Below are 12083 nucleotides of genomic sequence, written 5' to 3' on the forward strand. Positions count from 1 at the left end.
AAAAAAAAAAAAGTACTTCTTGGGACTTGCCTGGCGGTCCAGTGGTTAAGATTTCACCTTCCAACGCAGGGGGTGTGGGTTCGATCCCTGGTCGGGGAGCTAAGATCACACATGGCTCGTGGCCAAAACAACCAAAAACATAAAACAGAAGCAATATTGTAACAAATTCACTAAAGGCTTGAAAAAAAAAATGGTCCACATCAAAAAAACAAATCTAAAAGAAAAAAGATGTACTTCTTTTGGATGTAACATTACAACAATTGCCGACATTTGATTAACTTTGAGTCACGGTATTTTTTAACTTGGTGGAGACTTTCAGGAACAATCTATCCAGTTGTCTTCTTTTAAAAATCAGCATGTTGGTCACTGGTCATTGGTCAATCTCATTGATGCATTCAGTCAGTAACTAGCTATTGAGCACTCATGTGCCATGCTTGTGCAGGCTTGTTGATTTTCTCACTTGACACTGAAATCGCAGTAAGATGGAAAGTCCTGAGCCAGAAGCACGGTCGCTCCATCTTGGGCCCATCCTCAGCACCTTCTTACTCTCCTACTGCCCCTCCTCTGACTTGTGTTACCTTATTGTACATTTTCCTTCCTCCATGAAATTGAAAATAGAGCCCAGCTTGGACTCATCCGTGCCTCTTCATGGTGCCATGTACATGGGGGAAGCTCAAAAAACATCTGTTGAATGAATGAACAAAATAGTTAATTCTTTCTGATTTTTTCAGCATTGCCTCCTTTGCATTCATTTCCTAGAGTGAAAAGCTACCCAGGGCAGTGCTTGTAAACCACATATGCAGAGAAATGCACCCAGTGAATCTACTTTGTATCAGAGACTCTAAGGTTGAGCATGTGGGTGAGGAGGGCCATGAGCTGCCACCACTGCATGGCCTTGGGCAGGAGCCAGAGGGGGTCTATGAGCCATGAAAGAGGTGTGGGGATCAGCCAAGCTGTATTGAGACTTGGCTTTGAGTGGACGTGACTTCTGCATGGGGTGTTACTGGATGCTTCTGTATTGTTTAAAGCTATACTTCTTTTTTGAGGGCACATTATGTAAGATGGCAGTAAGACTAGACACCTTTCCTTACTGCTCTAAGGGCTCAGGTTACCTAGGGGAATGTGGCCCTGTTTGCATGTTAGTCAGTCTGATAAGCAGAGGGACATTGTGCAGAGCTCTCTGGGAGATGCACTTTGTGGGGTGCTGTGGCCACAGGGACCCAAGGAGTCCAAGCTGAGTCCCTGAGGAAGAGTGAGGGTGATTGCAGCTTCCCAGCTCAGCCAAGGTGGGAAGGGTGTCCAGGGCAGGGAGACAGAGGGGACCAAGGAGATTCTGTAGCTCTGAGGTGCTCAGTCTTTGTAGAGTCTTCTGGTCAACCATGTTTGTTGAGTGCCCCATGGGCCAAGCACTGACTGGGAACTAGGGCTGCAGGGTGATCACAACATCTACCGTCCTGGCTCTCATGGGATGTTCAGAAAGTCCAGAGAGGGAAGACAGAGAAATATTTTAAACTTACACCAGTAGTCATAATTGTAGTGAGTGCTGTGAAAGACAAACACTAGTTTCCCTGTTGAGGATGTGATGGGATGCTCTAACCCAGCTGGGAGCGTTGGGGAGGCTCCCTTGATGGAGGAACAAGCAGTGTGTTTGGGCTGTGGAGGTGGAAAGTTGTGGCCAAAGGCTGGAGAAGCAGGTAAGGCCTGGGAGGAGGGGTCTATCTGCAGTTCTCAAGGGTCGGGGCTGCTTCTCAAAGACCCCCTGGGCCTCTCCTTAACTCTGTTTAACAACAACCCTTTGAGTTTTTAGACTGACTCCATTGAGGACAGGGACCCTGTGTGATGGTGTCTGTCTCCAAGTCTATGCCTGGCAACTGGAGGGTCTTAATACATGATTTTTGAGAGGATGAATCATGGAATAAATGAAGGAAGGTAGAAAAGATGCACAAAACCCTTGACTCCTACATGTTGACAGGAAGAGGGGTAAAGACATTACTTGCTTTCAGATCCTTGTGTTTGGGTTCAGAAAGCAGACATTCTAAGGCTTCATTCTTTTCTGTCATGCATAACGATGTTATTCTGTTGCACAGATGGGACAACATCATCACCTACTCTTTTCCAGGTGTTGTTTAAGGAAGTCCATAAAATTTGAAAAGCAGACCTAACATTTTTGTTTGGAATAACCCTCAAAGATAAGCAGAAATGTATGGAAAAGAAAGCATGGAAAAGAAAAAGCAAAAACTTAAAAAATCCATCAGTTACATATATTTGAAATCTTAAATGAGTCTTCTAGGGTGATATCCCTAAACTAGAATGTTGTTTAGATTGGATTTTCCTTAAATGCAGGTGTTCATCAGGGACAGTGGTACAGCCAGCTCAGACTGGATTTCTCCGTCCATGTTGCGCCTTGTGTTTGGGGGGAGATGAGACAGACCTTAGGCGCAGTGAAGGGGCACCAGTAACGGGAACTCTCTCCCTTTCAAGGCAGTGATGGCCAGCGACTTTGCGGTGCCCAAATTCCGATACCTCGAGAGGCTCTTGATCGTTCATGGACACTGGTGCTATTCCCGACTTGCCAACATGGTGCTGTACTTCTTCTACAAAAACACAGTACGTATTTGGTGCCGGTGTCGAGGATTTTTGATGTGAAAGGCCTGAGATTCACAGGACCATCACCTGAACGTGGCTGGAGGGCTACCCCACAGCCTCCCATTGGTCCCACCCTTCTTGACCTTTGTGGATTTTCCCCAGGCCTGGCCTGGCCTGGCGTTGTACCCTGCAGGCTCAGAAGTCTTAACTCACCTGCACCTCTGAGGATGGAAACAGGTAGATCCAAGGAGAACATCCACTTGGAGCTTTATAATAAGAAGTAGAATGACCACGAGGTCCAGGGGTTTGCATGAGATCATCAGCCAGTGAGTGGCTGAGGCTGCATTCAGCCCCCGTCCATCTGACTCCAGCTTCCAAGCCCTTGACCACTCTGTCCCTTGGTCTCTCGGGAGTGGTCTGCCGAGGTGCCCACAGACAGGAGTGCTCTGATTGGTGCTCTCTCCAGAGCAGGCAGGGGATCAGAAGATAAGCAGGAGTGTGATTGGCAGTCCTGGGTCAGCATGCGAGGACTCAGCCAGGCTTTGATCCTGATACTGAGCAGTCTTCGAGAAGCCTTTCCTTGTTCCCCTGGCTGACATGAATATACATACTCCTATGGCTGCATTGTTGCTTCTGTATTTGTCAGCCATAGGCACCGTCACTTTTTACCATAGTTTTCTATTCAGGGTACTTCCACACTAGACATTGATGCTCTACTACAACTTACTACACTCTACTACAACATGTAGTCCACTGCACCATCTCAATAAATATGCAAATAAAATAATTTCACTTGTAAATCCAGGATTAACATGGACTGTCCAGGGACTTCCCTGGTGGTGCAGTGGTTAAGAATCCACCTGCCAGTGCAAAGGACACGGGTTTGAGCCCTGGTCCGGGAAGATCCCACATGCTGCGGAGCAACTAAGCCCGTGAGCCACCGCTACTGAGCCTGTGCTCTGGAGCCTGCGAGCCACAACTACTGAGCCCGCATGCCACAACTACTGGAGCCCGCGTGCCACAACTACTGAAGCCCCCACGCCTAGATCCCATGTTCTGTAACGAGAAACCACCGCAATGAGAAGTCTGTGCACTGCAACAAAGAGTAGCCGCTGCTTACCGCAACTCGAGAAAGCCCACACGCAGCAACAAAGACCCAATGCAGCCCCAAAATTAATTATTTTAAAAAAGAAAAGATTATTCAGAACCAGTGAATGAAGTATGTGAAGTGATAAAAATTTGATTGTGACCTAGACTGATTTCATAGAAAATTGTTTATTCAGATACAGATGGGCTTTGATATAGCAATTATGGCATTGAAGGTTTGGGGTCCAGATTTAATAAAGTAGAAACAATCGGAAAAAAATGCGCCCACCCTGGGCCAGTGGGAAGGGGATGCCAGCTCAGTCTGTAGTTGACCCTTCAGTTAGGGCATTCCCAGACCTGGCTGGCTCAGGACAGTTCTGTCTCTCCAGGGACTCTGATCCAGGGCCCTGGTCCATTCCCTGTTGACCCTAACATTTAAATCTTAGTTCTTTCACTACTGTGTCCTTGGCAGACAGCTGTATGGCAGCCATAGTCCTCCAGGCTGGACCACATGGCCATTTCAGGACCTACCCTACTTGTAAGTGAGGTATAGACGTTCTGCTGAGAAGTTGCTGGATTGCTACTTGTCCGTCTTGCCTCTGATAGCTTGTGGTTGAATGTACAAACAAGGAGACAAAGTAAATAAACTCTTAGGGTAACTGACTCTGCAGAGTAGTCCCATAAACCTACCCTGCTGAAATTCACAGCTCCATAGTCGAAATCATCTTGTAGTCTTCTGAAACAAAATCAAATAAATTAAAAGGTTTATTTGTTTATTTCTAATTCCATTTTAAATCTCGATGTTCACTCTGAGCTACCATCAGGACAGCTCTTGTGCATGTTCTTATAGTTTGTTCCAGAGGCTTAGACCCACCTTTCTTTTCCCATCTCCCACCTCCTCACTCTCACCCATTTTTTTTTAAATGTCTTCTAGCAAATTAATACAGATATTCAGGACCAATCATGGCATGTCTAATTTTATAAGTTGGGTCTTGGAAATAAACTGAGATTGGGTCTGCCCAATCCACACGAGGATGTGCCATGCTGTCCCTGTCCTTGTCAGATCACTCCCCTTCTTTCTGACTGCCTGGAATTGCTTCCCTAGCACCCCCCCCTCCCCACTAAGCACACAGTTGCAAACCTGGAGGGTCCCAGCTCCCAAGAGGGTAGGAGGGTGCTTTGAGTAAAAGTGAGCAGGGCTGGGCAGGGTGGAATCCTAGCCCCGTTTCTTTAATTCATTAGCTGTGCAATCTGGAGCGAGTTATTTGCCTTCTGTGGATTTTGTTTTCTTTATCTGAAAACAAAACAAAATGGAACACGTGAATTGAACTCTGCTCTCTATAATTCCTAATGAAAATTTCTCAGATTGAGGGGATGGCATTCAATATTTCAGTTGCAGACGAGGCCCAGAGTGGCCGCCTGCAATGATCACTGGCTCCTGCCTGCCACGGTGAATCTGTCCTCACGGAGGGGACAAGGAAAGAGAAGGGGTCCCTGTTTTTATTCTGTATAAGGTGCAAGGCCTCTGTTAACAAGTATTTAATCTACTTGAGAAATTCGAGGATAATCACTCTGCCTCCCAAAGTAAGAAATTCATTAGTTTTAGGAATAAGTTGGCCTTCCTTCCAGTAAGGAGCAGAGAAGAAAACTTTCCATAGCAACAGTGGTTTGGGGAGAAGGCTTTTGGGTACTGCAGTAAAAAAAAAAAAAGTCTCAGGTATCTAAGTACTTTTCCTCCTCTTTGTCTGACTCCACTTGCTCACTGATGACTCATTAGGCTGTGCCTGAGGAGGTGGGAGAAAGAAAAGCAGGTGTGGGTGTGAAAAAGGGAAGAAAGTCAATGAAAAAGCCAAGTTTGTCAGTTTTCAGGGTGGAGGGGAAAAGTTGCATTAAGTCATAGATTGAAACAAGTCCTGGAGGATCTGTGTCATTAAAGGTGATATCAGTGTAGACTATCATTTTTTCTGATCTTTGGAACAAGCCATTCTCAGGTCAAGAAACCCGAGCTCAGAGAGGTTAAGTGACTGTGTCTAGGTCAGAAATGTGCACAACGGCAGCTCCAGAACCCACACCCAGGCCGTTGTATGCTGTGCACAGCAGAGAATGTTCTTCCACCATGGCTCCTCCAGGCCACAAGTGGTTGAACAAGTTGGGTTTGTTACTCATACAATGACCATAGTCCAGTTGTTTGACATCTTGGACCCCAGTTTACTTTCCTCTAAATGGGGTGAGCACACTGGCCCTGCTTGAGCCTCAAACAAAGGAAATAGCCGTCCTGCTGACAGTAACAACCACAAACCACTGATGAGCATCTCAGCGTGCAGGAAGCTCTTGTGAGTACTTGAAGGTGCATTAGTCATTAATCTTCACCACAACCCCCCAGCTAAGTACCATTGGTGTGCCTATTTCACGGACAAGGTCACTGAGGCAGAGAGGGGCTAAATGGTCTGTGCCAGGTTGCACAGCTAATAAGTGTAGGAATGCTTTGCAGTTGCTAACCTTCCATGCGCCCCATAAAACATCAGGCCATGGATGTTCAGTGATCAAGTAATAGTGGCAAGAGGTCCACCCAGCTCCTACTGCGCATGGGAGGAGGCTCTTCCACCTCTCTGGACCTCACTTTCCTGTTTAGCGTAGCTGTAGGGACCAGCGATAATACCTGTAGCTCACCCACCAACAGAGTGCCCGGCAGATGCCAGGGCTCAGTCAAGGCAGTGATGTTGGTGTCACCATCAACTTTACCGCCATGCTTGTGTGTGTCCTCCCTTCCATGCGAGTCAATAATTGCACACTGTTCCTCATTAAAAGAGGGAGGCAGGATCCAGGGTGTAGCCCAGGTAGGTTTGGTTTAGTGCCACAGAGAGGAGCACAAGGAAAGAAGCCTCATGATGGGTGAGGTATCCAGCCAGCCCTCTTGAGATGGGAGCCACCCTAGACCCTGCCAGACCTTTGTTTTGCTTCCTCTTATGATCTGTGGCATTTGGGCCCAAGACTCCATCCCTCCAAGGGCTGTTGGTGGGAATTCCCAGCTCCCAATGCTGGTCTCTGATGCTCGAGGGATTGAGGAGGGAGGAGAAGGGGGAGGGAGAGACAGAGGGCACCAAAGTGAGGGCTGTCTTTGGAGACAATTCCTGCCTATAAATTCAGTCTTTACAGTCAGACTCTGCAAAGCCCTCAGCTCCCTTGGACAAGATTCTGCAGGGCAGCTGAGAATTGCTTGTTCCCACTCTTCCCTTGATCGCAGATGTTCGTGGGCCTCCTGTTTTGGTTCCAGTTTTACTGTGGCTTCTCTGCGTCCGCCATGATTGACCAGTGGTATCTGATCTTCTTTAATCTGCTCTTCTCATCGCTTCCCCAGCTTGTGACTGGGGTGCTGGACAAGGACGTGCCGGCTGACGTGCTGCTGACCAAGCCGCAGCTCTACAAGAGCGGCCAGAACATGGAGGTGAAGCCCCTCTTCCCCCCACCCCATCTCCTGGCCCTCCACGCTCCACATCCAGCTCCTGGAAAGTTCAGGTCCCCACACCTGCCTTTAAATGGACACCCTGGGCAGACAGAGAAAAACAAATATCATATGATATCACTCACGTGGAGTCCAATTTTTAAAAATGATATAAATGCACTTATTTACAAAACAGAAACAGACTCTCAGATTTCAAAGACAAACTTATAGTTACCAAAGAGGAAACATTGGTGGGGAGGGATAAATTAGGAGCTTGGGATTAACATACACACACTACCATATATAAAATAGAGGACCAACAAGGACCTACTGTATAGCACAGGGAACTCTACTCAATATTCTGTAATAACCTATATGGGTAAAGAATCTGAAAAAGAATATATATACGTATAAATAAATCACTTTGCTGTACCCCTGAAACGAACACAGCATCATACATCAACTGTACTCCAATAAAATTTAAAAAATAAAATCTTCCAAGAAAAAAAATGGACACTGTGGAACAAACAGTTAAAGTTCTAGAATCTGACCAGTGGGAGGAAAACAAAGAATTCTGTCTCTTGACTGCAATGCATTTATTTAAGTAGAGTTGATTGGTTGTGTTGATGGTATCAGGGGTGTATGTATGTGCCCAAACCCATCGAAATGTGTACATTAAAAGTGTGTGGTTTCTGTATATCAATTTACCTAAAGCTTTTTGAAAAAAAAAAAAAGGAAGAGTTTTTAAAAAGTATACTGAGGTGAAAACTGTCTTTACACCAGGAGTCTCCAGGAGCCCAAGTAAAGCCCGTTTGGAATCTAAGTCACATGGGATGACTACAGGCAGAGCAGAGATTTTTCTAAAGCACCCCCAAAGAAATGTGATTTCCTTTGAATGGGGATTAATGGGAAAATAAACCCTTAGGGAAACCCTGGGAAGAACAAGTGAACACAAACAGATGATGTAAAATACATGTTTACGTCAATACATCACATAGATTGACATGCTAATTACCAGCTGTTCCTAGTTGGCCATTAAAGAAAGCCCTGTGAGTGCTTCTCTTGGGCTGGTTGGAATTATTATACGAGTGCCCAGGGAATGGATCCCCGCATATCCCACAATGGTCTCTCATTCGGAACTAATTTATTGAAGAGTTGACTTCCCCACAGGCAACCTGGGGTAGGTAGGGGCTGCTTAGGGTCAGGTAGATGACGAGGGCCTCCGCTTGTCACCTGTCACCTGGGGGAGCTCTTTCACTCAGCCAGGCCTCACGTCCTAGGTGGCCACAGGGAGTTTGTCCTGGGGACAAACCGGAAGGGCCTGGCTTTCCTAAGTGCTCAGTAAACGCTCATCCTGCCTGCTCTGCACGTCCTGCGTCCTGCGGGCCAGTGCTGGCACCAGCTGCTCAGAACTCAGCAGTGCCAAATACAGATTGGGGCTTCCAGATAAGGAAGACTTGATTAGTCCGTTTCAGTCATTTTTTGCCCATGGTAGACAGCTTTTTGATTTTAACATTAGGGAACACCCATGATCTAATTTTAAAATAACTCACTTTTAAGAAATATTCTAGCGGGTCCACCAATGGAGGGAAGCAAAGCCCTGACAAAGTAGACGGCTCAGGTTGGGGCAGATGCCAGAATTTCATGCACTAGTCCCTGTCTAGGGAAATTCCTTATGGGATTTAGAAAGCATTTTCATCTTTCTGCTGTTGACTGAGAATGCTGTAGCAGGCCTTGTGGGCACAAATGCTCGCAGTGACTTACTCAGCCCCATGTGCCCCTGCAGGCCTTTCTGTAGTGTTTTTTCACCAGCCCTCCACACTCCAGGATCTCCCTCTCCAAGGTCCTGAATTAGCAGGTGTCCCTGGGGTGCTTGACTTGTGCCTTCATGGCCCCCGTAGGTGATGGAAAACGATTTGAAGAGATGAGGCCTTTCCTGTAATCTCCGTGCTTGTTTTTGTGTCTCAGGAATATCGGCCTCGTACGTTCTGGTTGAACATGGCTGATGCTGCCTTCCAGAGCCTCGTGTGTTTTTTCATTCCCTACCTGGTAAGTTGTCACCCGGCCCAGCCTTTCCCACCAGCTTTATCTGGCGACACACAGACACAGGACCTCGCTGTCTTTCAGGCCTACCACGACTCAGACACAGACATGTTCACCTGGGGGACCCCCATCACCGCCATCGCGCTGTTCACCTTCCTCCTGCACCTGGGTATAGAAACCAAGACCTGGGTGAGAGTTGTGGGCCTGATCCAGAAGGGGGCTGGTCTGCGATCTGCTTACTTCCGTGCACATTCTGTGAGATTGAGCAGAGTTTTGAGTTGGGGGCTGGGGGTGACTGCAAAGCTGGCCTCACTGTGATGAGAACAAAAGCAGATGCACAGGCCGGCCATGCACATGCAAGCCCAGGGTGTGGGAGCAGCACTTGTCCCGGGCAGTGCTGGGCTCCTGCCTGCCTGAGCCCCTCCACCCCAGCTGTCCTTCCCCGTCCTTCCCTTGGCACCTGACTTCCATCTCCCGACTTGTGTTCAGGCCGGTCCATCAGTTCTCAAGGCTCCATGCCCCACCGATCACCCTGTTTCCACTACGCCCTCTTACATCCTCCACTTGCAGAGGACCAGTGCATTTTTGTTGAGATAAAAGCCCTATCTTTCTTTTTCCCCCTCAGACCTGGCTCAACTGGATGGCTTGTGGCTTCAGTATACTTTTATTTTTCACCGTGGCTTTGATTTATAATGCTTCCTGTGCAATGTGCTACCCTCCATCCAACCCCTATTGGACCATGCAGACATTAATGGGCGACCCTGTGTTTTACTTCATTTGTCTCATAGCACCCGTCGCCGCGCTGCTGCCCAGGTGGGTATCAGGGACAGTGGCCTTTGGGTCCCACATGGGCTCTGACAGCATTCTCCTTTGTTGTGTTCCTGTACCGTTCGAGTCTCAGAAGCTCAAAGGCCCCACTGCAGCAATAGCTGACTGTGTTCTATATGTTCTTTCCAGATTGTTTTTCAAAGCCCTGCAGAGGAGCCTTTTCCCCACCCAACTGCAGCTGGGACGCCAGTTGGTTAGAAGGTCCCCCAGGAAACTCAGGGCTCCCAAAGAGACCTTTGCTCAGGGACACCTCCCAGGAGAACCGAAGCCGGAACCGTCAGAACAGAGGAGCATCAGTGCCTCGGGGTCCTTCTCCCAGGACTGTAGCTCGCAGGTGTTTTGGCACGCACAGCAGTCGGCCTGCTCCCCAGAGGCCAGTGGGGAGCCCAGCGTGGTGGACGTGGGCGTGTCTCTGAGGGAGGACACCCTGCTGGACAGGCTGGGCAGCCAGACCCTGGGGTCCTCCTCACCAGGGGAGGTGATCCCGGAAGGCTGTCCAGGGGACTCCAAGATGAAACCCACAAGTGCCAGCAGGGCAGCTGCCCTGTCGTCCATCTTCAGCCTGCGCAGCCTCAGCTCACTCAACTGGATTTCCTCCCTCTCTCTGGTCAGCGGGCTGGGAAGTGTCCTGCAGTTCTCTCGAAGTGGTTTACAGATGGACAGGCGGGACGGCGAGTTCCTACCCAGCCCCCCACAGCCAGACCAGGACCTGCAAGGCTTGAGTGGGCAGACCACGGACTACTTCTAGGACCTCCTTCCAGGGACTACAGCTGGCGGTGGCAGTGGTGAAAACCTCAAAATGCTTTTTTTATAACATAGATGTTAATATTATTTATGTTTATTATTTGCACAGAAGAGTTCTAGTGAGATGTATTTTATATATTTCCAAGGCTAACACAGGAAATGAAAGGTACCAAAAAAGAAAGTTTATTTTTTAAAATTTCTAACTAGAGTATATTGAAAAGAAAAATAAGAGCTTTATCATATATAAAAGTTTAAGGAAGAGCGACACTTGAGAGGTGGGTTTAGATTTATTTTTTCATCTCATTTTATAAGAAAATGCAGTCTGATTGGTTTTCTTCAACATGTGTGATGTTTACTTTCCCCTAGTGGAAATGCGTGTGAGCACAGTGAACCCTGGGCGGGTGTGGACGATGTGAGGGGAGGTGACAGGCACGCACACGGCCCCAGCAGAGATCCCCACTGTCTGTCTCTCAATCCCACCACTGGGAGGGTGGGCTCTGCTTCACCAGGAAAGGGAAAGTGAGAACTCTGGGGAAACACACACACACACACACACACACACACACACACACACGAAATTCATTCCAACATTCTACTCTATGCAGGCATTTGGTAAAGACCACCTGTAGGTATTATAGTTCCTATGTAGGGTCTCACCTATTAAAATCATAACAAGCAATAAACAACCTTCACTTTGAAAGAGAATGTTTCGGGTTGCCACTGTTGTGTGGTATTATTAATACGTGACCTAATGTTACCGAATGCAAGTTCATGTGCTTGGCGCACAGTGAGGCCAAACAAACCAAAACATCAGAGTTTGGATCAGAGAAAAGTTCATTGCAGGGCTAAGCAAGAACGGGTAGCCTGTGCTCAAAAATACCCCAAACTCCCCAAAGGGTTTCAACAAAGCATTTTTAAAGGCCAGGTGAGAGAGGGACATGCCAGGGTCTGTGATGAGCTGTGTACAATTCTCTGATGGTGATCAATCCTTAGGGCTCACGATCATCAAGCATTAATTTCTTCCTTCTGGTAGTGGTACCAGCATCTGGAAAACTCAGGAAATATGCATCAGATACTATTATCTAGGTACTTCAGAGAGGAGCTATAGCAGAGAATATGGGGGAGGGGTCTGTCCTGGGAAGACCCCGTAGGGTCCTGCTCGGTTACACTGACAGAACATATTCTGAGTACTCCAGGGCACTTCCTCATGGCAAATCCTTTTAGACCCTGTGGAGGAAACACCTGGGTGACATGCAAGCTGCACATTGGGACACTGTGACATGGGCTACACCAGCTCCCTGCACCAAGGGGCTGGGCTCTTTAGGTTTTTGTCTTATGAGTCATTACTTCTGTC

The 12083-nt window shown here is 47.7% G+C and overlaps 1 protein-coding gene across 1 annotated transcript in view; it reads left to right on the forward strand.

Annotated features, from left to right (window-relative positions):
- The window catches only part of ATP10A (ATPase phospholipid transporting 10A (putative)), a 184542-nt gene extending 173809 nt beyond the window's left edge, over positions 1-10733 (forward strand). Inside the window, exons 16-21 of the mRNA XM_007458432.1 lie at positions 2482-2607; positions 6917-7117; positions 9083-9163; positions 9242-9346; positions 9783-9970; positions 10115-10733. Coding sequence (XP_007458494.1) covers positions 2482-2607; positions 6917-7117; positions 9083-9163; positions 9242-9346; positions 9783-9970; positions 10115-10733 — 1320 coding nt within the window. The remainder of the gene's footprint in view (positions 1-2481; positions 2608-6916; positions 7118-9082; positions 9164-9241; positions 9347-9782; positions 9971-10114) is intronic.
- Positions 10734-12083: the final 1350 nt, after the last annotated feature.

This window comes from Lipotes vexillifer, unplaced genomic scaffold, assembly GCF_000442215.2.
Source record: "Lipotes vexillifer unplaced genomic scaffold, Lipotes_vexillifer_v1.1 scaffold391, whole genome shotgun sequence".
NCBI classification, from domain to species: Eukaryota; Metazoa; Chordata; class Mammalia; order Artiodactyla; family Lipotidae; genus Lipotes; species Lipotes vexillifer.